Source organism: Podarcis erhardii (genome assembly GCF_964252035.2).
Source record: "Podarcis erhardii genome assembly, chromosome: 6".
In the NCBI taxonomy this organism is placed as follows: Eukaryota; Metazoa; Chordata; class Lepidosauria; order Squamata; family Lacertidae; genus Podarcis; species Podarcis erhardii.
Window position 1 is genome coordinate 15236698 of NC_138510.1, and position 27430 is coordinate 15264127.

The window sequence follows — 27430 nt, forward strand, 5'->3', positions numbered from 1 at the left end:
GGCTGGTTTCCTTAAGAATGCCTTCCCTTCATGGATCACTGCCTTGCCGCGGTAAAGGGGCTTGAATAGCTCAGAGGGGTTATGAGCTATGCCGTGCAGGGCCACCCAAGATGGACAGCTCATGGTGGAGAGTTTTGACCAAATGTGATCCACCTGGAGCAGGAACTGGCAAGCCACTCCAGTATCCCTGCCAAGAAAGCCCCATGGACAAAGACAAAAGGTCTACCAAGGCTTTACTGTATGTATGTATGCCTGCATCCAGCCTGAAGTTTCCTTGCCACCAAATAAATTGTCTCATCAGCTGAGAACTGAGTGCATGATGGGGACCAAACACCATACGGAAGAGGGGGGAGCAATGTTGAACTTGGGTCCTGTTTCTGGGCTTCCTGTAAGCATCTAGTTTGCCACTGCAAGAACAGGATACTGGGTTAGGAAAGATAAAGGACCTCTGGACAGTTAAGTCCAGTCAAAGGTGACTATGGGGTTGTGGCACTCATCTCGCTTTCAGGCTGAGGGAGCCGGCGTTTGTCCACAGACAGCTTTCTGGGTCATGTGGCCAGCAGGACTAAACCACTTCTGGCGCAACGGAACACCGTGACAGAAACCAGAGCGCACGGAAACACTGTTTACATTCCCATCGCAGTGGTACCTATTTATCTACTTGCACTGGCGTGCTTTCGAACTGCTAGGTTGGCAGGAGCAGGGACCGAACAACAGGAGCTCACCCCGTTGCAGGGATTTGAACCAGAGCTGTAGCTAGGTGATCTTGCGCCCCCGACAGAACCGTCCAGATTGTACCCCCTAACCACAGACAAATTAGCTCTTCTTTCCACCTCTTCCAGCCCCCCCCCCCCGCATTCAATTCACCCTCTATTAAAAACCTTTTCTTATGACGGAATATTTTAGCTAATTTTGTGGGGGGGCCGCCTGCGCCCCTGGGGGGGTCCACCTCTCACACACACCCAGCTACAGCCCTGATTCGAACCGCCAACCTTCTGACTGGCAAGCCTAAGAGGCTCATTGGTTTAGACCACAGCGCCACCCGCATCCCTCAAGGATGCTGTACTAGATGGTCCTTTGGTCTGATCCTGCAGAGCTCTTCTTCTGTTCTTTTCACATGCGCCCTGAGGCTCCTTGTTTCTCTTATCTGCAAGCAGGGTATCATAAACAGATAAGGCAACTAGGACTGGTGAGGCCACCAACCACTGAGAACAGGACCACTTACATGCTGGATTGATCCACTCACCATTTTGAGTTGCATTAGGCAACCTCCTAGAATACAGATCAATGCAACTATAAAAACCAGCAGCTAGTGAGTGACAAGGCTTGCAGAGGATTGGCTAGTTAAATTTTCTCTCTTATAAAACTCTTTCTCTCCCTCTCTGGGAATATCTTCCAACACACCATTTCAACACAAACCGGCAGAAGTGATTTCAAATGGAAACACTTAGAAAACAGAGGCGAAGGTCAAGAAAATTGTGACATGTTAGTTATTGCTGCCTCCAAAACACGGACTAAAGGGGACTAATTTCACAAATAGGAAAGAGGCTAGGCAGCTCCTTGCTTGGGAATGCCACAGAAAGAGAACACATGGAGCTTGCAAGAATGTTGCCGTGCAGAAGGCTCATTGTTCTAGCCAGGATTAACTCCCATCATCCCTGATCACACTGGCAGGGCCTGATGGGAGCAATATTTGGACTGCCTGCCCTTAAAAGGAGTAATGGTTTGCTTCTGCTACTCCTATCAGGCAGTCCGAAACATATGGAAAATGCCAGACTGATGGAGGCTGTTCCAGTTGCTCCCTGCCTCTCAGCCAGCATGCAAGCTGAGCCTTTTCTCAGGTTGTCTCTCGCGGTTCCGTGCAAAATGAGCATAGCTTTGGTGGTAGGCCCTTGATCCACTTGCAGAAGCCTTTTGCAGCGGCTGACGGGGAGGCTGCGGCTTCCAGCTGGTGTACTCTCCTTCCCAGCATTGCCCATTCTGGGATGGTGGCAGCCTAACAACATCTGGGTTCCCGCATCCCTGAACCCACCCAGGCGTCCTTTGGAGGCGCAATCCCATTGATGCGGGATTTAAAGCGCGCACAGGGTTTTGTTTCCCCCCCAAGCAAACCCGTTTACACCGCATGCCACTTTACTCCTAGTTAACTGCGGCTGCAACCTTGCACTCCCAACCCCGCGCAAGCCCCACTGAGTTTAAACGGCGCCTCCGTGCGCAAGTGAGGCTGCAGGCGGGCAACCGCGATCCTAGGCACAGGATAGTGCTTTCGCATCAATGGCAAGCCGCGTGCCTGGATCTGCAGAGGTGCAGCTGGACCTGTGCAAACTGCCCTCGGATGTCTGATCACGCCTGGCAGAGTTTGCTTGGCGCGCGCCTTTGGCATCGCATCCCCGGGCTCGCTGGTTGTTGCAACGTTTGCTTGCGCCAGGCAGCCGGGAAAGACCAGCCCTGCGGATTGCGCGCACGGCCCGCCCTGCTGGATGAACGCGGGGGCGTCTGGCGCTTCTTGGGGAGTGAGGACGGAAGGGGAGGCCCCCTGCAGGCCCAAGGGGGTGAGATCCAGGGAGGGAATGAGGGGTGAGATGCCGGGTATGGGTGATAATTGCAGAGTGGGGCAGCGGTGAACAGGAGACAAATGGAGAGTTGAAAGGAATTTGCGATTCCTAATGGCGATATTGGGGGGTGGGGTTCGAGGGAATCGGAGTGATCCCGTCATCCCACATAAAGAATGGGACGGGAGCAGACTAGAAAGATGCAGGGTGGGGCCCCGATCCTATGCATGCTTACTTGGAAGTAAGCTTTCACCCTAAGTAAGCGTGGGGAAAGGATTGTGTGCTTGAACTTGGTGGAATTTACTTCCGAGTAAATCTGTATGGGGATCAAGCACTCAGGTTTCAATCTTGTGGGCACTCACCATGATGGCGGTGAATCGGACCGAAAAATACTGCAATCTCAAATGCGTGTTTACTCAAGAGTAAGACCCACGGAATTCAGTTGGGCTTGTTCCTGTTGGGTAAAGCGTGCATAGGTCTGCAGCCTTGATCTTCCTGGTCTCAAGCCTTTGGAGCATGTTCTACTGATTTCAATACAAAAGGGTTTTGAGCAACCTCACATTTTTAAAGATCTGGTGTAATCCATTGATCCAAGGTGTTCACGGATTGATGTGAAGTCAGGCGCAGATCGTGATTTGCAGTCGCAATGTGCTAGTCTATGTGCACAGAGCAAAAAAGCATGCATGCATGTACAGTCAGCGCACATTATTTATTAAATTTGTATACCAATCTTCATCAGTAGTTTGCAGGGCGATTCACAACAAAAAAATACACAAAGCAAAAAATACACAATCAAAACAAAAACCACATAAGCCACACTGTTGCTAGTGGGTACAGTGGATTTTCTTATCATTTCTGTAGTAGGCCCAGAGAACATGTTGATGGGAGGCCTAAACCAGTTGAGTAAACAAATAAATAAGGAAGTTAGCAGCACTCACTTCCAAGAAAGGCCGAGTGCTGTTGCTTTGCAGGCTTCCCACAAACCATCTTGTTGGCTGCTCTGAGCTCTGGATTCTGGACTAGGTGGGCCACTGGCCAGTTTTTCAGGCTTGTCTTACGTTCTTAAATGTGTCCGGGGGCTGGGAAGCAGTATTTCAGGATGGGATTGGAATTAGAAAGGTTTAGGGTTTGAGATAATACGGGAACTGCAAGTCAGGTAGAGGAATTACCGTGGGGGAGTGCTGTATTTGAGTTTAGGGGGGAAAAGAGAGCAAAATATGGGATGTGCATATGCAAGATGAGCATTGAAGAGGTTGCTATCAGTAATAAATTCTTGGTGGGCAGTGTCATTAGAAGGATAGTCTGGGCTGGGGCTCCTCCAGCCGAAGAGAGAAATTATTAAAGTGAGATGTTTAGGTTTGGATTACGAGATTAGAGCCACCTTTCAAAAATGCACACAAGCCTCTGTAGATTTTTGGTAGCATTTTTAACGTACTGAAGGTTAATATAAAAACTTAACTAGAAGGAGGGAAGAAACACATCTCTTTCAACACACACAGAATTCCTGTGTGTTCATTTGCGGGATTTTTTTTTTACTTATTGCAGGCAACTGAACAAACTGAGAAAGTGGAGCCCGAATCAGAAATTACCTTGTAGCTGAGGAAAAAGGGGCTGTGTGAGTTGGCAGAAGAGGTTCAGGGTCATAGCACAGTACAGATGATTTAGGGATAGTTTGGAACTGAATAAAAGGGTGCATTATCCCTGGCATTAGATTAGGATTACTAGTTGGAATTTTCAGCTCTAATTTGGTATTAAAAGCATTTTGGGTGGATCCAACAGAAGGGAAATGGGTAGAGGACAGAAGGCAGAGGAAATTGGGGTGTGGGGCTTTTGAAAATACCTGCTTTTCTGTCTTGCTTTCAGACTGTATGTTCATGTACTAAATGATGCTATGGATTATGGGTCCAATGTGAGTACAGGATGTTTGGTCGAACCTTATCCTTTCCACAGTGATGCATCTGTGTTTATTTGGGGAAGAGGGCTGTCAAATACCTGCATGTTGTTTCCAGTCGATTGGATGGTGCCATGCCTGTGTTTTCCCACTGGATGCTAACAAAACAAAACAAAAGCTCCAGCAAAAAAACCTTTGCATGCATTAGAAGCAACAATTCCACAACAAACACCAGTCTGGAATTTAGGCTGTGTACACACTCCCATTTACTCTGCACCCTGTGTGTTCCCATGGCTGGTTTAGGAAGCGGTGTGGACCCATCAGCCACAATTTATATCCTGCATCTGTACCGTCATTTCCCCCCCCCCCATAATTTTTATTAAGTTTTTCACAATTATAACAAATATCACATAGAAAAAAGAAAAGAAAACACACAAGAGAAGACACCTTACAATACTAAAAAAGAAAACAAAAAAAAAATATTAAACACATATCACTTGAAAAACCCAAATTATCTCTTACATTGTTAATTGACTTCCTCGAATCCCTCCCTTCTGAATTTCATTGTATCTGCATATAACAGCTCTCCAATATTATTCTTCAGCTAAAATTATTTCCAACAATTACCTATCTTCTTTTTTCTTAATATTCTAAATCCAAATTACTTACAATTGAATCTTATTTTAATCCTCGGCGTGTTTGGTACTTTCAAGTGACTTCTAATTATTTATATTACAATATTTAGTTAAATGGTCCTTAAATTTCTTCCAGTCTTCTTGATATTCCTCTTCTTTCTGGTCGCAGATTCTTCCAGTCAGGTCGGCTAGCTCCAAAAAGTCCAACATCTTCATCTGCCATTCTTCCACCATTGGAATTTCTTGGGATTTCCAATTTTTAGCTAACAGCAGTCTTGCCGCTGTGGTGGCACACAAAAATAGTCTAACATCTTTTTGGGGCAATTCCATTCCTATTATTCCAAGTAGAAAGGCCTCTGGTTTCTTAATAAATGTGTTTTTCAACATTTTTTTCAATTCATTATAAATCTTTTCCCAGAAGTCTTTCACCTTGGGGCACGTCCACCACATATGAAAAAAGGTACCATCTTTTTCTCTACATTTCCAACATATATTATCATTCATATGGCAGATCTTTGCCAATTTTAGTGGGGTTAAGTACCATCTATACATCATTTTCACGATGTTTTCTTTTAATACAGTACATGCAGCAAACTTAACCCCTTTCATTCATTTTGGAATGAGATCGACATTCAAGTTTTTAGGTTTTATTTTTGAAAGTAACAGAAGCAGAAAACATAGGGAAATGGCCTAAACATGGGGGAGGGGGATCCCAACTCAGCACCCCCTGTTTTTTAAGCAAAGTTCTGTTTTGGGGGAGGGTGAAAAATAGAGGGCTGGAGAGCCCCTTCCCCGACTTGCAAGAGGCCTGCCAGCTAGTTCTGTTAAGCATTCCCTCCAAACACCCCTCTTACCTCTGGGGTCGGTCGCTGCGAAGGACGGACTGCTTTGGCTTCGTGACCTTCCGTGGCGCTTTTCTAACCTGGAGAAACTTTGTTCCCTGGTAGCATCCGTCTCCTGAGCCCAGCAATGGAGGATGCAGAACCCGGTCAGCAGTTCACTAAAATCAAAGGTTCCGAAAGGGTGAGGAAGATTGACAGAGAAGAAGGACAGCTGGAAGAGGGTTCAGATACGCAGCTGCCCCCTTCTTCAGGAGAGGGAGGGAAAAGCCTCGTTTTGCTGAAGGTGGTACATTTGAAGGAAGGTGAGGATGATTTCGAGGGGGCTCCTCCTGCCCATCAGCACACCTTGACGCAACGAGAGGCAAGCATCCTGCATCCTTTGGAGGTGGTCCCACAAAGCGAAGCTGCAGAAGAGGAAAGCCTGGTGATAAGTTTGCCGGAGGTTTTCTATGCAATCCATGAAACGGAAGGGGTGCACACCCACGGCCTGAAAGAAGTGCAGGCGTTCAATCATGGAGGTGAAAGGTCAGCAGAGAAGACCCCGGACGCCCTTCGGGTTCATGTGCAGTCGGTAAGGCAGCTGTGGGAGAACCTGAATATAAATATGCTTCAGACCTTTTGGAAGCAAAAGGGATTGCACTGGCTTTCTGTCCAGGGCGGGTTGATTTAAATCAAGGAAATTGAAACTAACGGTAGTGTGAGAAGTGAGGTGACAGGGAACCAGGCAGAGGGCCTTCTTGGTAATGGCACCCGCCCTGTGGAACGCCCTCCCATCAGATGTCAAGGAAATAAACAACTATCTGACTTTTAGAAGACATCTGAAGGCAGCCCTGTTTAGGGAAGTTTTTAATGTTTGATGTTTTATCGCTTATTATTCTTTTGGGAGCCGCCCAGAGTGGCTGAGGAAACCCAGCCAGATGGGCAGGGTATAAATATATTATTATTATTATTATTATTATTATTATTATGAGGGTGGTTATTTAAATACAGTTCCTCTATACTGTAATATTTCCTACAATTATTTCCTTTTAAAAACTGTGCAACTATGTTGATTGGCAACCTTTAGGTACCCTTAGTCTTGCTACTGTGCTTTGCATCCACCCTAAAACCCATTGGATCTCAAGTTGGCCCCACTGCTGTCATGTGCTGGTACAGCAGTCTGCCTGCCCACTGCCCGCTACCCTGGTCGGCATGCCCAGCAGCTGCTGCAAGCATAACATAAGTGCTACTGGTGCATTAAGCCCTGCCAGGCAGTGCTCAGTATTAGGAGTCGTGACTTAAGAAGAGTTCCAACGTTCTCCGCAAATTTTTGCCTGGGATGGAAGCATCAGTCTGCACACTACGCTTGATCTTGGCCAAAAGGCCGAGAAGCGAATCACCCGTCTGGAGCTGTGTGCTGTGTGCCTACGATTCGTCACATTTTGAGTTAATGCTCTTTCTCCTTTTTTGTCTTAAAAGCAGAAGGATAGAAGTAAATATGCAGTTGCAGCTGGTGGCAAGGACCAGCAGTTCTTTGTAGTGGAGGAAGACGGAATTGGCCGTTCCCTTGCGATGGAGGAGGCAAAACCTCTGAGCGGCAGAATGAAAGGAGGTGCCTCTCTGTGCCACAGCTCTGAAAACAAGGACCTGAACGAGGCACCCGCGTCAAAACAGCGTCCTGTCATGACAAGTACCAATGCTGCCACGAAAGCCCACAGGAACAGAGTCCAGAAGGAAGAAGGTAAAGAGTCGCCTGCACAACAGTGTATATTGCCCTTCCTGTGTAAATACAGATTGTTGTAAGGGCTTCTGGTTCTTTGATGGTGCCTGCTGTTTGGACAACTGTTGTTAGGAAATTGGGGTAGGTGGACCCTTGTTCAGATCCAGTTGGACAGCTACTTGGGCACCTTTTAGGGCAGTGGTTCTCAACCTGTGGGTCCCCAGATGTTGGACTACAACTCCCATCATCCCTAGCTAGCAAGGCCAGAGCTCAGGGATGATGGGAGTTGTAGTCCAACAACATCTGGGGACCCACAGGTTGAGAACCGCTGTTTTAGGGGATGTCGTTAGTTTGCTGTTCTTTCTTATGCATAGTTATTCATTCATGCATGGTACTTTGGCCCCTCCAAGTGTCCCTGTTTTCCAAGGACAGTCTCAGATTTACAGAAGCCGTCCCGGTTCCTGATTTGATCCCAGAATGTCCCGCTTTCCCTTAGGATGTCCCTATTTTCATAGGAGAAATGTTGGAGGGCATGGAGTTATGCAAACCCTGAGCCAAGGGGATAAGTAACTATACAGTTTTAGGTGACTTCTGAAGGCAGCCCAGTACAGTGGTACCTCGGGTTACAGACGCTTCAGGTTACAGACTCCGCTAACCCAGAAATAGTACCTCAGGTTAAGAACTTTGCTTCAGGATGAGAACAGAAATCACGCGGCGGCAGTGGGAGGCCCCATTAGCTAAAGTGGTACCTCAGGTTAAGAACAGTTTCCTCAGGTTAAGAACATTAGCTAAAGTGGTACCTCAGGTTAAGAACAGTTTCCTCAGGTTAAGAACGTTAGCTAAAGTGGTACCTCAGGTTAAGAATAGTTTCCTCAGGTTAAGAACATTAGGTAAAGTGGTACCTCAGGTTAAGACCTCCAGAACGAATTAAGTTCTTAACCCGAGGTACCACTGTATGTTGTTCTTTAGTCATTTAGTCGTGTCCGACTCTTCGTGACCCCATGGACCAGAGCACGCCGGGCCCTCCTGTCTTCCACTACCCCCGCAGTTTGGTCAGACTCATGCTGGTAGCTTCGAGAACACGGTCCAACCATCTCGTCCTCTGTCGCCCCCTTCTCCTTGTGCCCTCCATCTTCCCCAACATCAGGGTCTTTTCCAGGGAGTCTTCTCTTCTCATGAGGTGGCCAAAGTACTGGAGCCTCAGCTTCAGGATCTATCCTTCCAGTGAGCACCACTGTATAGGGAAGCTTATTTTAATGTTTGATGTTTCGTTATGTTTTTATTTATGTTGGAAGCTGCCCATAGTGGCTGGTGTTAGTCAAGACAACAGGCCAGTGGGACTCCAAGGGGGGGGGGAGTTCATATTAGCTGCAGAACCAGAGGGAGCACCTGTTTGAATGCCAGTCCCTGGTGAGTAACAGTTCTCTGACGGTGGGCTTCTCAGAGACATCTGGTTGTTCATAGAGGACGCTGGAACTGAATAGACCTTTAGGCTGATCTAGCAGGGCTGCTCTCACGTTAAGGGGAATGTAATGGTTCTAGGGGGTTGCTCGTGCGTAAGTCGTCGCCACACCTGGCTGAGTCACCTGGGTGAACCCTTTCTGTCCGGACAGCCACCCATCCATGGCTGTCTCAGTCGCTGGCAGAATCCGTCAGTGGGCGTTTCTTGAATTTCTTCCAGCAAAGAAGTTCTTTGACGCCCAGTCGCCTCCTACTCTCCCTGCGCGGAAGTCTTCTGTGCAGGGAGGGTGTGGGCAGCGGAGGACCCGTGCTCTCCCCGCTGGTCTCCGGCGAGGAGTCCAGGAGCCTTCTCTCCGATTCCCCCATCTGCCCCCCTTCACCCCTGGTGTTACGCTGATTTCCTTCCCCAGCGGATGGGCTGCCTCTCTCCCTACTGGGACCCTCTCCGGCATCCCTCTGGAGCCTTCCCTCCACCTCTGGCTCCGATGGCAGTTCCCTGACAGGGAACGCAAGATTCGCACTGAGGGCCGTATTAAAAGTGCCTGCGTCTTGTTCCCAACCTGCTTTCGCAGTTCATAATATGTGCCCTCAGCCCACCGAGCAGTTTGTTGTTTCCATAGCGCTTGTTGTTAAGGCAAAAAGAAGTTAACGGTGGAGGAAGGGGAAAGTTCACTACTTTTATCCTGTTTGGGCTTAACTTTTGTGGAGGAAACGTCCTTGGTAAACTCGGAGCTAGTGAAAGATTGTTTGTGTGGGCATGAATCACTGGCGAAGAAGACAAATTTGCTCAGCTCATCCAGGCCACCAGGAAATTTTTGCAGGCTGACTCACGGAAAGGCCGCCCCAGAAAGAGGCAACTGCCTTTGCGGGATGGAGGGGAAGATGGTTTTAACTTCTGCACCAGTGGTGCAGAGGATCTTGTCTGTTGCTTATTTGACCTGAAACCAGCTGCGTTCTCCTAGGGGATGTGCTGCACTGTTGCAGTTTGTGCACGTTCGCCTGTTTCAGAGTGTCAGGCCTTCATCGCCACATGAAAAAGCACTCTGAGGAAAAGTCCCACCTCTGCCACCTGTGCCTTAAGGCTTTCCGGACCGTCTCCCTCTTGCGCAACCATGTGAACACGCACACAGGTACGGATTGGCTTCCGACAAATTGGGAGCCAAACTGGGAGCCAACATAGATCTTTCAGGACTGGTGTGATATGGTCCTGGGCGGCTGCTCCCGGTCAGCAGTCTAGCTACCGCATTCGGTATTAGTTGCAGGTTCTGAGCCGCCTTCAAAGGTTAGCCCCACGTGGGGAAAAGGGGTGGAAGGAACAAGAAGCCCCGACAATAACGGACTGGCATTACAAGCTACAAAAAATTGCTGAAAGGGCACAGTTAAAAAATACCCTGAGAGGCAATTCAAAACAAAAATTTATGGGAAAGTGGGATAGATAAAAAAACATATGTTCAAAAATACAGTAAAGGTTCACTACCTATGCTAGCATTTGATTGACGTTGGAATGAGACTGAGTTGAGAAATAAGACTAAGAGCACATATTGATACAGGAATGTATTAGATAATATGTAAATAAATATATAATAAGAAGAATACATTCATTTGTAAAAAAGGAATATACAGCAGGAAAGACAGGAGGTCTAGTGTGTGAGTATGTATATGATTTGGGGGAGGAATTTGTTTTTGTTTTTTCTCTTCGTTCTTTTTTTGTGTTTCATTTTCTTTCTAGGTATATAAAATTTGTACAGTGGTACCTCGGGTTACATATGCTTCAGGTTACATACGCTTCAGGTTACAGACACCTCTAACCCAGAAATAGTGCTTCAGGTTAAGAACTTTGCTTCAGGATAAGAACAGAAATCGGGCTCTGGTGGCGCGGCAGCAGCAGGAGGCCCCATTAGCTAAAGTGGTGCTTCAGGTGAAGAACAGTTTCAAGTTAAGAATGGACCTCTGGAATGAATTAAGTACATAACCTGAGGTACCACTGTATATAATTTATGTATACATGTTGGAAATTATATTATAGCAAGTCCTGTAATGTAATATGACAATGTTTACCGATATAATATAAGAATGTTAACAAATAAATAAAATGCAAATTCAGATAAAAAAAATGTTAGCCCCACATAGAGTGCATTGCAGTAGTCCAGGGGAGCCCAGCGTCTTGCTCTCGTGGGGGTCAAACGGATGCTCATTATGGGAAACCAGCAGGCAGAACATGAGAGCAAGAGAGTTCTCCCCTCTTGCTGTTTCCAGCGACCCATCGCTGCCTTCAGCTGCGGGGGCAGAGGGTAGCCACCCCGGCTAGCAGCCGCCCACAGCCCCCTCCTCACGTCTGGTTTCTCCCGACAGGGACCAAGCCATACAAGTGCAGCGAATGCGACATGGCCTTCGTGACCAGCGGGGAGCTTTCGCGGCACAGGCGGTACAAGCACACCCTCGAGAAGCCCTTCAAGTGCTCGTTTTGCAACTATTGTAGTGTGGAGGTAAGTGCGGCACTTGCAGGAGAACTGCTTCGAGTGCCGTACTTGGTAAAGAGGACAGGCTTCTGTTTTGCTTTTCAGAGGGAAGGACGCTTTCCGAGAGACGCACCTGCCACTTGCAATGGGCGTGCTCACTTTTATTCCTTCGACTGCGACGTTCGCTATTCATTTGCAGCATTTACGTGGCTAAAGCTTAGCGGGTGGCTTATGTGCAGCGGGCCGGTGGGAACAGCCAACAAGTCAATGAAATATAAGACGGCAATAGGAACAGAGGGTGCTGATTCATAGGGAGCCAGGTCGTTGGTTCATCTACGCCTGTACAGTCGTACCTCGGCTCCCAAATGCCTTTGGAGTCGAACGTTCCAGCTCCCGAACGATTGAAAACCGGAAGTGAGTGTTTTTGAATGTTCTTTTGGAAGCCGAACATCTGACGGGGCTTCCACGGCTTCCGATTGGCTGCAGGAGCTTCATGCAGCCAATCAGAAGCCGTTCTTTGGAAGTCGAACGTTTCAGAATGGATTCTGTTCAACTTCCGAGGTACAATTGTACTGAAAAACATCATGGGTTTTCCTTCCCTTTGGCCCCAGCCAGCATAGGCAGCCATCAGGGACGATGGGAGGTCCAGTAATATTTGAAAGGCCACAGATTCCCCAAAACTACCCAGAGAAATACAGTGGTACCTCGGGTTACAGATGCTTCAGGTTACAGACTCCGCTAACCCAGAAATAGTACCTCGGGTTAAGAACTTTGCTTCAGGATGAGAACAGAAATCGTGCTCTGGCGGCGTGGCGGCAGCGGGAGGCCCCATTAGCTAAAGTGGTGCTTCAGGTTAAGAACAGTTTCAGGTTAAGAATGGACCTCCAGAATGAATTAAGTTCTTAACCCGAGGTACCACTGTAACTTAGTCTGATTCATTTGGCAATAACATGCAGTCTTTAAAACAGATACAAAACCAACCGGGTTATCATTCTGTAGTATGAAGTGGTGAGTTCCACCAGTTTACTCTCAGCTCAGGGGAAAACTAAACCTAGTATTTTATTTTATTTTTTTAAAAAGTTTGGAATTTCCAACCATTTGTCATGATGGCAGTCACTGACATTTATAACACTTGTAGTAGCGAACTTCTTTTTTTTTTTTAATGATGAGTTATTTTGGCAGGGTGCCTGGTGCTGTCATGCTTTTTAATTTCTTTCCGTCGGTAACCACAGGCCAGCAAGCTGAAGCGTCACATTCGCTCGCATACAGGAGAGCGCCCGTACAACTGCACCCTTTGCACCTATGCTAGCAGGGACACTTACAAGCTGAAGAGGCATATGGTCACTCACTCCGGTAAGAATTAGGAATGCGACAGTTGTCATGGAAATATTTCACTGAAGGAGGGGAGCGATGCCTCCCTCTATGAGCTTAGAGTCTTAGACAGTGCCGGGCCGTAGAAGGAGGAAAGGGCAAGAAACTCGCTGGGCAACAGTTGGAGGGAAAATATACAGAACTATCTTCGTTCCCGCTGATAGCAAACTCAGGTGCTCAGTGCCAACAGGATAGAAGTCAACTCAGGGCCAATGAAAAACAAGAGGGAGGTATTGGCGTAGCCGGTGGAACACCAAGGCTTAACTTCAGACCCTACTAACGTGTCCTGTTTATATCCTAGTTAAGTGTTGGCTCCAAATCACACTCTCCAACTGCAGGTATGAGTTAGCTGGGTGACATCCACAATCTGCACAGAAACAGTTGTTTCCTCTTCAACATTAAGTTGAGGAAGGGTTCTGTGTGACCTAGAAGCTTGCATCCTGAATTTTAAACTCTAGTTGGGTAAATTAAAATCAGTGGGTGGCATTCAGCGAAGTTTTACATACTTAGTTAATTGACGAAACTTATATACCACTTATTATGTTGGATAGCTCGGTTGGTAGAGCACGAGACTCTTAATGACAGAGTCATGGGTTTGAGCCCAATGTTGGGCTAAAGACTCCTGCATTGCAGGGGGTTGGACTAGATGACCCTCGTGGCCCCTTCCAACTCTGTGATTCTTTGACGTGTTGCGTGTATTATGTGGCACATGTTCCCGTTCCGTGCGATTAACGTGGGATGAATCAAACAGACAAACCAGAAACCTTGAAATCTCAATGGAATTAAGACATGTTAAAGATGTTATAGAGGAGAAATACACACCTGACATTTACAACAGCAGTAAAATCAGGAGTAAAACAAAAAAGAAGAAGTGCGTGTGTAAAACATCACCGCAGTTTTCCAGCTATGACATTTTGCTTGCTAATTCACATCTTTCATCTTTTTCCTCCCAGGTGAAAAACCCTTTGAGTGTCAGATTTGCAAGGCCAGGTTCACTCAGGCTGGAACTCTGAAGTTCCACATGTTGCACAAACACGAGGAAAATGTGCCAAAATACCAGTGTCCGCACTGTAACACGTCTGTGGCCAGAAAGGGTGATTTAAGTAAGTCCCATTACCTCTCTCTTTTTTAAAGTGTTCTTTAAAATCAATGGAGTATTAGGCTTGGCATCATTTTAACTTAAGAAACTGCTGCCCCAAATATAGTGTTAATCTGGCTCATTGGTTCCAAATGAATACCTAGCTTGAAATCTTTGCAGCAGGCAAACCCTGATTTCTCAAATGAGAGTAGCAAGAAGGCTTTTTGAAGAGGCCAGCAAGCATTATTCCTATGCATGTACAAATCAGTTGAGTCCAAGATGCTTATGAAATTCTCCCATCAACATTTCTCTTATTTTTTGTTGGTTTGTTTCCAGCTCTGGGGTTGAAAATACTCACTGAAGAGCAGCTTCACTGAAGAGCAGGATATAAGCAAATAAATTGCTTTGCAGGAATGTGTGTGCTAGGCACAATTGCATACACAAATTGTATGGGGGGGGGGGATTGCACCAAAAAGCTGGTGAACTTCCAGGAGAACTTCTTACTTTCTTTCCTAAATGCAAACAGGTGTAGTCCAGTCTACTCATCAGTAGATCAACTGCTTTGCATGCGGAAGTCCCAGGTTCAGCCTTGGGCAGCTGCAGGTATCACTAGTAGAGAAGTCTGTCTGAAATCCCAGAGAGCCATTGATGGCAAGTGTAGACTAAACTGGTCTGACCCAGCCTTTTTCTGCAAGTGGCGTGCCTCCCCCAATCTCTGCCAAGCGGGAGCAGGATTCCAGGGCGTCCCCAGGATTGTGTTTCCATTGGGAAATCAAGGCACAGCGGAGACTAGTGTCTTTTAAGAAATAGGGTTTATTGCACACATGCGGCCTAGGACCCACGTACCTACGGGACTGCCTCTCCTGGTATGCCCCGCAGAGGACCTTAAGGTCCACAGATAACAACACTTTGGTGGTCCTGAGCCTCAAGGGGGTTAGATTGGTTTCAACTAGGGCCAGGGCCTTTTCAGCACTGGCCCCGACGTGGTGGACCACTCTGTCACAAGAGACTAGGGCCCTGCGGGACTTGACATCTTTCTGCAGGGCCTGCAAGACAGAGTTGTTCCGCCTGGCCTTCAGTTTGGACTTGGTCTGACCTTTATGTTTCCCTCCCCTTATGGTCTTGATTTATCAGCTATTTTAAAATGAGGCTGCATTTTAAATTGCATTTTAACATGTACAGTGGTACCTCGGGTTAAGTACTTAATTTGTTCCGGAGGTCCGTTCTTAACCTGAAACTGTTCTTAACCTGAAGCACCACTTTAGCTAATGGGGCCTCCTGCTGCTGCTGCCGTGCTGCTGGAGCACTATATCTGTTCTCATCCTGAAGCAAAGTTTGTAACAATTTCTGGGTTAGCAGACTCTGTAACCTGAAGTGTATGTAACCCAAGGTAACACTAATAATAAATTTATTATTATTTTAAATTGGTTTTTTTCCCTCCCTCTTTTTTTCCCCTATTATGTTTTTACTGTGATTTTATTTTATTGGTGTTAGCTGCCCTAAGCCCGGCTCTGGCCGGGGATTGCGGGGTATAAATAAATATTATTATTATTATTATTATTATTATTATTATTATTATTATTATTACACCTGGGTCTGCTTTGGAGAGAGTTCAGGGCGTGATCTCAAGAGGGGCTTGTTTGCCACAGCGGTGCAACGTTTGAGTCCAAGGCATCCTACATGCTGTCTCCGTGTCCCAGCCTGTCAAGGTGGTTCCACCTGGGGGTCCCTGGCCCCACCTTCCTCCTTCCCAAGGATGCTTGCTGCAAGCCACACCTCCCCATCTGTCCCCTCTCCCCTCTGTTTTTCAGAGAGGGCACATTTCCCCTGTGTGACCTCACTCTCCCAGCTGCCTTTCCTTCAGTTGACTAACAGGCAGCAGCCCCTGCCTGGTAAATTGTTCTTTAATGGCCTTGGTACTTAGTTCTCCTCCTGTTCTTAATGGCATTGCTATCACTGATCTCCCAAACAGGAGAATTGGTTCAGCCTCTGTTTTAAATCTGAGGTCTGGCGTCTTCCCTACAATACAGTCATACCTCGGGTTACAGACGCTTCAAGTTGCGCGTTTTCGGGTTACGGATGCGCCAAAACCCAGAAGTACCGGAATGGGTTACTTCTGGGGTTTCAGCACATGCGCAGAAGTGCTAAATCACACTTTGCGCATGAGCACCAAATCGCGACCCATGCAGATGCAGCGCTGCAGGTTGCGAACACTGCAGGTTGCAAACGTGCCTCCCGCACAGATCACGTTCGCAACCCAAGCGTGTACTCTAAATATTATCTGAATTCTACCATTTATTAATTTCTGGCATACTCCAGCAGTTGTGGGTGCCTTTGCATCCCCAAACTCTGCTACCCCTAGCTTTTCCGATTATTCCAAGGGAGGTTTTTATGCAGGAGCAACACAAGGCCCGCGAGACTAGGCAACTTTTCTTCTGTTTGTAGCAGAGAGAACTGGCACCACCTTGTGGCGATTCTGAATTGCAGGAACATTTGTGGTTGCGTGCTAATCCCCAGAGTCAATGAAAAGCGTGTCTTTGGTGTGGGTCCTGGGCAGTGTTGCTAATCTGACAAAGGGGGGTGGGATGGGGACCCATAAAGCTAAGTTGAGGTTTCCTTCCTTGAAATTCATCAAAAGTGGAGGAACAGCTGAAGGCGGTGCTTTTTCTTAATGCTAGGCCAGCCTAGCATTATGGGAATGGAAAACCTGTGTGTGTGTGTGTGTGTGTGTGTGTGTGTGTGTGTGTGTGTATTTATCTTCTGTGAATAATTTCCAGTCTGACTGGGGTTGGTGAGTGTCTCATGAACCCACTTAAACCTTGGTTTTGAGTGTACGTTTTTCCCTGTGGAATTGTAAGACACTATGAATAGAAATGGCAGAATATAACACATGCTTATTGTGGGACGCGGGTGGCGCTGTGGGTTAAACCACAGAGCCTAGGACTTGCTGATCAGAAGGTCGGCGGTTCGTATCCCCGCGATGGGGTGAGCTCCCATTGCTCAGTCCCTGCTCCTGCCAACCTAGCAGTTCAGAAGCACGAAACACAAGTAGATAAATAGGTACCGCTCTGGCGGGAAGGTACATGGCATTTCTGTTCGTTTCAGTTCGAAAGCACGTCAAAGTGCAAGTAGATAAATAGGTACCACTCTGGCGGGAAGATAAACGGCGTTGGACATTGGGCAGAATTAAGAGAATATAGGAGAGGTGAGGCCTGAAACAAAGATTCCACCCGCACGGCACATTTAAAGCAGTATCATACCGCTAACAAGAATTCTGGGAGGATGTTAAGGATGCTTGGAGAGCAGAGGATGCTTGGAGAGCAGAGATCGCTATTAGTAGACGTGATTATTCTACTGAAAAACAGAATCAAGACATGCCTTTTCAATTTGCAGAAAGGTCTGAATAGCTCAGCTGCAGATCATAGAAACATTGGCTTCCCAACTTCTGTATTTTCCTGGCACTTTTTTTTTTTTTTTTTGGTGGAGGTAATTTTTTTTATTCCTATTTTTGCATCGCTTAGCACAAGTCCACGGAGAGTTGAAAGAGGATGTGGAATGGCAATGAAAATCAATTCAGGCCATGCTTCCTTTGAAGTTGTTGAGAGTCTCTTCTGTGGGCTTTTATTGTCGCATGGGTCTGGCCCAGAGCATCCATTAACATCTGAACTCTTATATCTGCAGAGCAAACACTAATTGATTATACGAGTCTTGGAAGCCCTGGCTGCTTTTAAATTTCATTAAGCCAGTGTAGCAGAATTATTATTTTTGAATCCAAGAGAATCATAACACAAGTTACAGCAAAGGGATCTTATTGCAATGGCCGAGTTTGCTTTGCGGCTGGGGTGGAAGTCAAAGCACAGTATATCAGACCCTTTTCCATTTGAAGGTGAAAAAAGCCCCTCACATTACAGGGATGTTGTTGTTGTTGTTGTTGTTGTTGTTGTTGTTGTAATCTGGTAACTAGGAGCTTTGCAAGTACATTTGGAATTGCCACTATAGAATAGAATGTTATAAGAATGGCTGGAGCTTTTTCGATTGCATGGTTTGAGCGCTTGCAAAAGACATTTCAGAGGTCTCCACCGCCTCTGCTGTCGGTGCCTACCCTCCAAAGGCCCAGGGCAAGGAGAGGCAATGGTGGAATGGCAGAAGTATGCTGTACTGGGGACGTGGAGAGCCTGCCACCTTCTGCTGCCCCAGGTAGCTATTCTGGGCTCTTGGGAGCAGGGTAAGGAAAAAGAGGTTCTTAGCATCATGGAGAGCCCAGCCCTGCTTAGTATGAAGCTGAGCAAAGATTTGTCCTCCTAGTTCCTGCTTGCAAGCATCTGATCACAGGCTCTCCCTTTTTAAATAGCTCTTTTTAAACACCCCTGGTAGTTGCTTGTTATAGCTGCGGCTTGATAAGCTGAGATGCGAGCTAAAAGAATATTGCATGGCATATAGACCACTGTTCCTAGAGGGCTGTTGTGCCAGCATAGCAGGGTAAAAATAGCTTATGGGGCAGAGGTCAGCAAACTTTTTCAGCCGTGGGCCGGTCTACCGTCCCTCAGACCATGTGGTGGGCCGGACTATATTTTTTTGAGGGGGGGGGGAATGAACAAATTCCTATGCTCCACAAATAACCCAGAGATGCATTTTATATAAAAGCACGCATTCTACTCATGTAAAAACACCAGGCAGGCCCCACAAATAACCCAGAGGTGCATTTTAATTAAAAGGACACATTCTGCTCATGATTCCCGGGCTGTCCGTGGGCCAGATTGAGAAGGCAATTGGGCCGCATCCAGACCACGGGCCTTAGGTTGCCTACCCCTGCTATGGGGGAACTTTTAGGGGTAGAGAATGAGTGACAACCTAATAAAGAGGTAAGGCCTCTTTCACACGCTGCACTTTTATGTGCAAACCTTTAAAAAGCTAGATATGCCATGTAGATGCTCTCGATGTGGAGGTATGATTTCCTGCAAGTCTCTGTTGAGTTTTACACACAGTGGTAAATCTGGATTTGCCACCATGAGAATTGTGGTCTCGTGGCTTCTGCGTCTGTCTCTATCTGAGGCTGGATTTTGGAAGCCCATAGTTCTTCAGCTGTGCTGGATCAGTGCATCTGTTCAAGGAGACTCTGGGTATGTAACCTCTCTGGGGAAATACCGTACTTTTCTGTGTAGAAGACTAGGTTTTTTCCCTTTTAAAATTATGCTAAAAAGTGGGGGCCGTCTTATACATGGGTAGCGCATAGGGTGGACGTTTGATTGGTTGCTGCTGCGGCTGTCAGCGGCTGTTGGGCGTGTCATTGGTTGCTGCATCAATGGGTGTTGTTGATTGGCTGATGCTGTGGCAATATGGCGGGCGATTTGTAGCTTTTGCCGGTGAGGGGACAGATGGGAGGCTTTTGCGATTTTGTGATGCCATCTCTCCCCGTTTTCTAAAATTTGAGTCCCCCAAAATATGGGGGCGTCTTATGCATGGGGGCGTCTAATACACGGAAAACTACGGTAATCTGTAGAAACACTTTTCAAAAAAGAAGAAGCTCCCCTCCATCTTTCGAAAGGATCATTGAGATGATGCTTTTCTCCTTAGGAATCCACTTGCGAAACCTCCATTCCTATATTGAAGTTCCGCTGAAGTGCAGTTACTGCGAAAATGTCTTCCATGAGCGCTACGCTTTCAGACAGCATAAGAAGACCCACACAAATGAGAAGAGATTCAGATGTGACGAGTGCAGTTACGCATGCAAGCAGGTATTTAAGACAGTCGGGGTCTGAATGTCGGTTTGATGGGATTAGTTTGCTGTGGGAGATGTGTTTCCTTTGATTGCCATGCAAATATTTGTCACCGCAGTCTGTCGCTAAAGTCCTATACATTTTTTAAAAAAAATATATCAAGATTTTCTGGTACAAGAAGCAGGGGATATTTATACTAAGTATTGCAGTTTTTGATGTGCTTCTAATAGCAGAATGCTCGCCGTCGACATGATCAGAGGAGAAATTTTGTATCTGAAGCCGCTTCTCTCTGCCACATGCCAGAAATAATATTTGAACCGCGAGAATGAAAATGGACAAAATTATATTGGCATGTGATCAAGTGGTAATTAATTGATTCCTGCTTTTAAAGGAGCTGGAAATAAGTTAAAAGCTGGTTTGCTTCAAAAGGAGCTATAACTTAGTGGTAGGACAAAAGATTTGCCATATGCAAATTTTTATAATTGCTTTGGGGTAAGGCTGTGAGCCTCTAAACCACTGAGCCTCTTCGGCTTGCTGATCAGAAGGTCGGTGGTTTGAATCCCCATGACAGGGTGAGCTCCCGTTGCTCGGTCCCAGCTCCTGCCAACCTAGCAGTTTGAAAGCACATCAGAGTGCAAGTAAATAAATAGGTACCACTCCAGGTAAACAGCGTTTCTGTGCACTGCTCTGGTTCACCAGAAGCGGCTTAGTCATGCTGGCCACATGATCCGGAAGCTGTAGGCTGGCTCCCTCGGCCAATAAAGCGAGATGAGCGCCGCAACCCCAGAGTCTTCTGCAAGTGGACCTAATGGTCAGGGCTCCCTTTACCTTTAACTTAAGGCTGTGAAAGCACTAGAGCACCCAGTCACTGAGGTCCAGCTCTGAGGGCCTTCTGGTGGTTCCCTCACTGTGAGAAGTGAGGTTACAGGGAACCAGGCAGAGGGCCTTCTCGGTGGTGGCACCTGCTCTGTGGAACGCCCTCCCATCAGCATTGCATACAACCCCTTATACTGAAGGGAAAGCAGTGAGTAGCCTCACAAACACATTCTGGAATTGAATCTCTGCAGTTGCTTTGTTTTCAGAATAAAAATGTCCCATTTAAGCAAGTTTCCCCTCCCCCCATATGTGTTATTTGGCTCTCGGACATTTGCCCCCACTGCGTTCTCTGATCGTATCTCCACCAACCTCATTCCCATCCCTTTTAAAAAAATGAATAACTGAAAAGCAGGGTACATACTTCCCTCATTTCCCAGCTTACACATATGTAGAAATGAACGAATTATGCATGCTTCATCCTCTTTGCCTGACTTTGGGAGAGAGTTTGGAATTAAAATGCATAAATTCAGTAGAGCCAGTTCTCCATGGTGCATTTATTTGTTTGTCTTGTTGCATTACTAATTTCAACACAACTGGTTTTTTTTTTACTTCTGTTTGAACTGGTCCCAGCATTCTCAAATAATGAGATTAGTGTACATGTGTATGTTTTCAAAGGATTAATTTATTTTTGAAACAAACTTGGAACTAAAGCAAGAGTTTTCCAGTCGTGCTCTTTCTACTCTTGAGTAGTAGAAAACGGGCATTAAAATAGGGCCATGTTACATATGCCAGCAGTTTTTCATCCCTCCTACTTCCCCAACTTCGTATCTTTGCTCCTAAAGACACTTCCTTGGATCAGGACCACAGCTCGGCGACAGAACACCTGCTTTGCATGCAGAAGGTCCCAGCTTCAATATCCAGGCGGGGCTGGGAAAAGTGCCCTGCCTGGAATCCTGGAGTGCTGCTGCCAGTCAGTGTAGACAGTACTGAGCTAGATGGACCAATGGCCTGAATCTGCATAAGGCAGCTTCCTTGGCACTTAACATTGCCACTTCCTTTGTTTTGGCATAGGCAAAGGCTCTTCGGCCTTTTCCTCCCCATGGAAAACAGCAACGGAGGCTAAATTCGATTCTGTCCCTCACCTTATGCTCTTCTGCTCCCTCTTATATAAACATGAAGCAGGACATGGGCAAATGGCACAAGTACCAAAGCAGGTGGCGCTGTGGGTTAAACCACAGAGCCTAGGACTTGCCAATCAGAAGGTCGGCGGTTCAAATCCCCGCGATGGGGTGAGCTCCCGTTGCTTGGTCCCTGCTCCTGATAACCTAGCAGTTCGAAAGCACGTCAAAGTGCAAGTAGATAAATAGGTACCACTCCAGCGGGAAGGTAAACGGCATTTCTGTGTGCTGCTCTGGTTTGCCAGAAGCGGCTTAGTCATGCTGGCCACATGACCTGGAAGCTGTACACCGGCTCCCTCAGCCAGTAAAGTGAGATGAGCGCCGCAACCCCAGAGTCGTCCGTGACTGGACCTAATGGTCAGGGTTCCCTTTACCCTTTACCTTACCAAAGGATGCAACAGGAGACCTTTGCCCATGCCTGCCTGCAATGCTGTTCGCATAGGAGTTGGAAGGGGCAAAGTCCCCTTTGCCTTTATCCAGGTCCATGCAGGAAATAAGGGAGAAATCCAGGATTGCTAGTCATTCAAAACGTGGTCCTTGTTGACAGCTAGTTGCTCATCTGGGCTTTTCAGATTATTTCTCAGCAAATGCCCTATTCATCAGTTTTCCAAGTTTCTCAGAAGAGCCCATCACCAACTTGACCTCCCTGCTGGGGCCCCAAGCTCCTCCTTTAGGCAGGCTGCTCCCATCCGCCGTCTGTACCTGCCCAGAATGCATTGCCCCAGCCTATAGATCTATAACGTCGTAAAACCCAGCCTAGAGACCTATAGGCTGGGGGCATTGGATGCTGGTTAAATTTAAGATGGCGGCTGGCCACTGGAGATGGGAGCTGAGCTTGGCTCCCATTGAAAAGCGAAACCACTGCCTGCCCACCACTAAAATGTCATCCCAGGGAGGCTGATAGGTGCTGCTGCTGTTGCCCCTGAAGCAGTTCGTGTCCACATAGCGGGTGAATGTGCCATCAGATGCACTGTGGCAAGGATCTCCCAAAGTGTGGCTCCAGTTCTGTTCCCCATTCAGTCCTGCTGAAAATGAGTGACCTTCATGGGGTGGGGTCAGCAGACACACATGGGTTGGAGCAGATAGGGTCAGTGGCGTTCAGGGAACGCATGCAGGAAGCCCTCATGAGACTGGAGAGCTTGCTCAACTCTGTAACACAAGGAGCATGTAGCTCTGTAGGTGTCAGGAGTGAGCCGGCAGTAAATCACACCGTGCAAGTTGGAGTTAACTCTTGATTAGCAAGAACACAATCTGCACAGACTTGGCGGATTAATGAGCATAGCATCCCTGGTAGGTCTTGTCACATGAATCAGTTGCCAAGACTGAAAGTCCCCACAGCAGTCTTAAGTACCTTCTTCTCCAGGGTTCTTCCCAAGCAGTCGGAGACTGTGCCTCCGTGACGCCAACCTTTCCTCCGCCCTTTTCATCCCTCTTCTGGTTCTGTACATTTCCAGGCGTGGCTGTTGAAACATTTGGCATTCCTTCCAGTCAGTTCTCCTTTTCCTTCCCCACCAGGAACGCCATATGGTTATTCACAAACGGACACACACAGGCGAGAAGCCCTTCGTCTGCGTCTCTTGCAGCAAACGCTTTCGACAGAAACAGCTCCTGATGGTCCATTTCAGGAAGTACCATGACTCCAGTTTTCAGCCAAGAGTGTACAAATGCCCGAAATGTGGCAAAGGCTATTCTCGTTGGGTGAGTTGACTTTGCTTGGTAAAGGAGATGTCTCTTCCGTCAAACAGATCCAGAACTGTGTGTGCTCCGTACATACAAGCACAATAGCGAAAAAATATCTGGTGTGGGTTGCAAAATTCAGCCTTGTGGCAGTTTCAGCTGCTGTTGTGCTTTTTGTTTGGCATCAAGACAGAGGGGGGCATCAGGACCCCGATAGAGGCACTGCCAGTCAAACCAGGCAATGCTATCATAAACCAGGGGCTGCCAACCTTTGTAGGCCCCTGGACACATTTGGATCAGTGTGTGTGTGTGTGTGTGTGTGTGTGTGTATGCGTGCACACTTTGCTTTTCCAAGGAATCCAGTAAAAGTCAGATCCAGCAGAATTAAATAGAGAAAAACACAGAAAAACCATAAGAAATCTGTATCGTGGCATTATAACCAAAAATGCAAAAGAAATGCATCAGTTAAGAAACAAGGACTCAAATCAGTAAAAGAGAGCAGTTTGGTGAATCTTATGTTTATGTTATCAGGAATGAATACGTATTATTATTTATATTTCAAAAATTTAGCACACACTAGTATAAAAGAACAAGGAGGGTGGAATAAATCTATGTCAAATCCCACAAACTCAGTTCAGGGGGCACTTGTTACTTAGTTACGCATGACCTTTCAGAACCAAATTTAATATTTCCATTTTTATATCCCCACCGTGAGCCTAAATCATAGATCTCTAGAGTGGGAAGGGACCCCAAGGATCATCTAGTCCAGCCCCCTACAATGCAGAAATCATGGTCAAATGTTGATCCTAAGTTATATAATTCATTGAATTACAGTGGTGCCCTGCAAGACGAATGCCTCACAAGACGAAAAACCCGCTAGACGAAAGGGTTTTCCGTTTTGGAGGTGCTTCGCAAGACAAATTTCCCTATGGGCTTGCTTCGCAAGACGAAAATGTCTTGCGAGTTTTTCTGACTCCCCCCCCCCCCCTTTTCTAAGCCATTTATCCGCAAAGCCGCTAATAGCGCTAAGCCGCTAAGCCGTCAATGGGCTTGCTTCGCAAGACGAGAAAACCGCTAGATGAAGAGACTCGCGGAATGGATTCTTTTCATCTTGCGAGGCACCACTGTATATTGATCCTAATTGACCTTGATCCTAATACAATTCACTGAATCGGTGACTATAAGCCCTAACTCTCAACAGGCAGACAGACAGATGGATATTGTGCATAATACACTAGATAAGTGAATCTTGGTGTGTGTTTTTTATCCCTTATTCCGAGCAGAATAATATGCGCAAGCATGCTGAAAAGTGCGGCGAGTTAAGGACCGTTCAACCTAGCAAAGGGAATAAGAATAAAAAGAAAGAAAACAAGGGGTCCAGCTGTGACACCAAAGAAGGAGGTAATCTTTGAGGTGACTTCAGGTGAAAGGGGAGATGGTTCACGTCCTGCGATCGCGCTGAGTTGCTACTTGCAAGCATGCAGCTTTTTGCTCACACAGCCACATGCAACATGTGTTTATTATTTTGGCAAGGGAGACTGGAAATTGGCCTGGGCCTAAAAGGTCTCCTTGTATACCAGCATATATATTAGCATAACTACAGTAGTGCCCCGCAAGACGAACGCCTCGCAAGACGGAAAACCCGCTAGACAAAAGGGTTTTCTGTTTTGGAGGCGCTTCGCAAAACGAATTTCCCAATGGGCTTGCTTCGCAAGACGAAAATGTCTTGTGACTTCCTGTGGGTTTTCCCCCCTTTCCCCCCCTTTTCCTAAGCCCTAAGCCGCTTATCAGCTGATCCGCTAAAAACCGCTATACGAAGAGCCTCACGGAACGGATTAATTTCGTCTTGCGAGGCACCACTGTATACACAATATATTGCATATATTATTATGTGACAGGGCTATGTGCGTGCAGCTCCAGTTGCAGTCATGCATGCACAGATCAGGGCCATCTGTCAGGGATCCTATAACTGATTCCTGCATCGCATTGGGGTGGAATAGATGGCCCCCAGCAGTCCCTTCCAACTCTACTGTCAGGGACTGGGCAGAGGTGGAATGGCGGAGACCACCTCCCCATCCTGACCCTTCCAGGGAGGAGGAAGAGGAAGACAGTATAGATTTACCACAGGGGGGGTTGAGGGAGGTGGCAGCTCAGAGGCAGATGAGGGGGAAAGCTGGGAAATCTTGGGAGAGCTGGAACAACACCCAGCTGACACGTTGTGCTGGTCCCGTGGGTCAACCAAGAGGCGAGGTCCGAGTCCAGTCCAAGGTCGAAGGAGCAATATGGAGGCAGACCGTAAAAGCTGAGGCTGGGTGCAGGGCAGGGAGTCCGGTGAGGTCAGGAGCGCTGGCAGGAGAGCAGGACAAGGTTCAGGCAGGAACTGGCAACCTACAAAGTTGCTCCTGCAACTCGGGACTGGGGCTGGCTGGCTTTTATCTGCCCTGAGGCATAGGGCGGCCCCGATCCACAGATGACTCGCCCCTCCTGGCCTGGAGGCAAGCACTCCTCCTGTGGGAACTTGGTTCCCTCCGCCTCTCTGCCCTGAGCCTCTGCAGCTCAGGAGAGGCTGGAGGGTTACCAGACCCAGAGGCAACCTCAGCTTCCCCTGACGGGGCTGAGAGTGGAGCACCTGCAGGCAATGGGTCCTCCATCACCTCAGGAGCCAGAGCAGACTCAGCTGGTGCCTACACCTGAGGATCCAGCACAGGTGAGGACCCTTCAGGCTCATGCCCAAGCCCCGGCTCAGCTGGTTCTGGAGGCGGGGAATCCTGTGCAGGCTGGGATTCCTCAGGTTCAGCATCTGAATCCGAATCCCAGGCCATCACACACGTTGTCATTAGAAAGAATTCCAGACCCTCCATCTCCCAGAACCCGGCAAGCCTTAAAAGTAGGAGAGCAAAGAGCTCAAAGACCAAGGGCATGTAGCAGCACCCATAGCAGTGAGGAATGAGGGAGTGGGAGAGGCGGGGATTCACTTGGGACAACGCCATTATCCAAGAGGCTGGGTCCTATAGTTTCTCTCTGTAAAGATTGAAATAAAAAAGGACAGTAAGAAGCTTTCTATGTTTCTGTGTATGCATTTGTTCTCCACAAATGTCCTTCTTTCTCTCTCTCCTCCCCTCCGCCAGGGACTCCTTGTGTTAACTCTCAATTCTACGCTCCTCGTATCCCTGCCGGAACATGGGAGAAAAAGGAAGTTGTTTTGGACAACGAGAAAACTGGGGTGACTTGTGAAATGATCTTCGACTCGATGGACAAATGATGCGGTTAAACACCTCTTCTGTCTGCTTGTAAATACATCGAGGCATTAAGCTCGATTGGCAGATCTGTAGAGCATTATTCCCTGAAGGTTGCTGAAACTGCCTACGTTTTGCCATTGTTCTGTTAACGGCACGCAAGAAGTAGGTTCGTGGAGGTAAAATGCCTCAGCGAAATCGTTCCAATTAACTCTGGCTCTCTCGCCAAGGACGTCACCTCTGAATAAATTGTTGGATTTCAAATAGCTTCCATTCGACGTTACAAGTTTAGTTATAAAGTGCTGGAATTATAATACAATTTGAATGGATTCCTTTATGGCATGGATCCCAGATCTCTTTAGCAAATGTGGCAGGAGTCAATGATGATTTTTTAAAAGAGAGTTTATAGCGGTATTGTAACAGATGTACTCATCCCCTTATCCTTTCTAAACTAAACAGTGTTTCAGAAACTTGGTTGACCCACAAGGCAAAGCGTACCTACCCCACAAGAAGGAGTGCCTCTATCATAACACCTCCAGCACTCTTTAGAACAAGCAAACTGTCGGCAGCTGCGCCGCTTAAATTCTGTAAGTCTATAAACAGACTGAAAAGAGAAAGAAAGAAAAGAAAACACACAGAACTATTGTAATCTGTAAACAAGTTTGCATATCGTGTATTTCCGTTTAACTTGTTCGCACAAATAATTACGGAGAGAGGCGTTTTCTTCTCTTGTGGAAAACATGTTCACAGCCATTTTGACAGTGGCAGCCGTCTTCAAGTTTGCATTTTGACCGGGTCCAATAATCCTCTGTCTCTTA

General features: G+C 47.1%; 1 protein-coding gene across 1 annotated transcript; it reads left to right on the forward strand.

The window, feature by feature from the left end:
- The first annotated feature begins 1647 nt into the window (after window positions 1-1647).
- CTCFL (CCCTC-binding factor like) lies at window positions 1648-27228 on the forward strand. Its single transcript, XM_081868209.1, has 11 exons — window positions 1648-1841; window positions 6026-6491; window positions 7379-7640; window positions 10043-10210; window positions 11433-11566; window positions 12772-12892; window positions 13864-14013; window positions 19563-19723; window positions 23215-23397; window positions 24660-24777; window positions 26505-27228. Exons 1-11 carry the CDS (start codon window positions 1681-1683, stop codon window positions 26636-26638), a joined length of 2058 nt encoding a protein of 685 aa, XP_081724335.1. The 5' UTR covers window positions 1648-1680; the 3' UTR covers window positions 26639-27228.
- The last annotated feature ends 202 nt before the right edge of the window (window positions 27229-27430 follow it).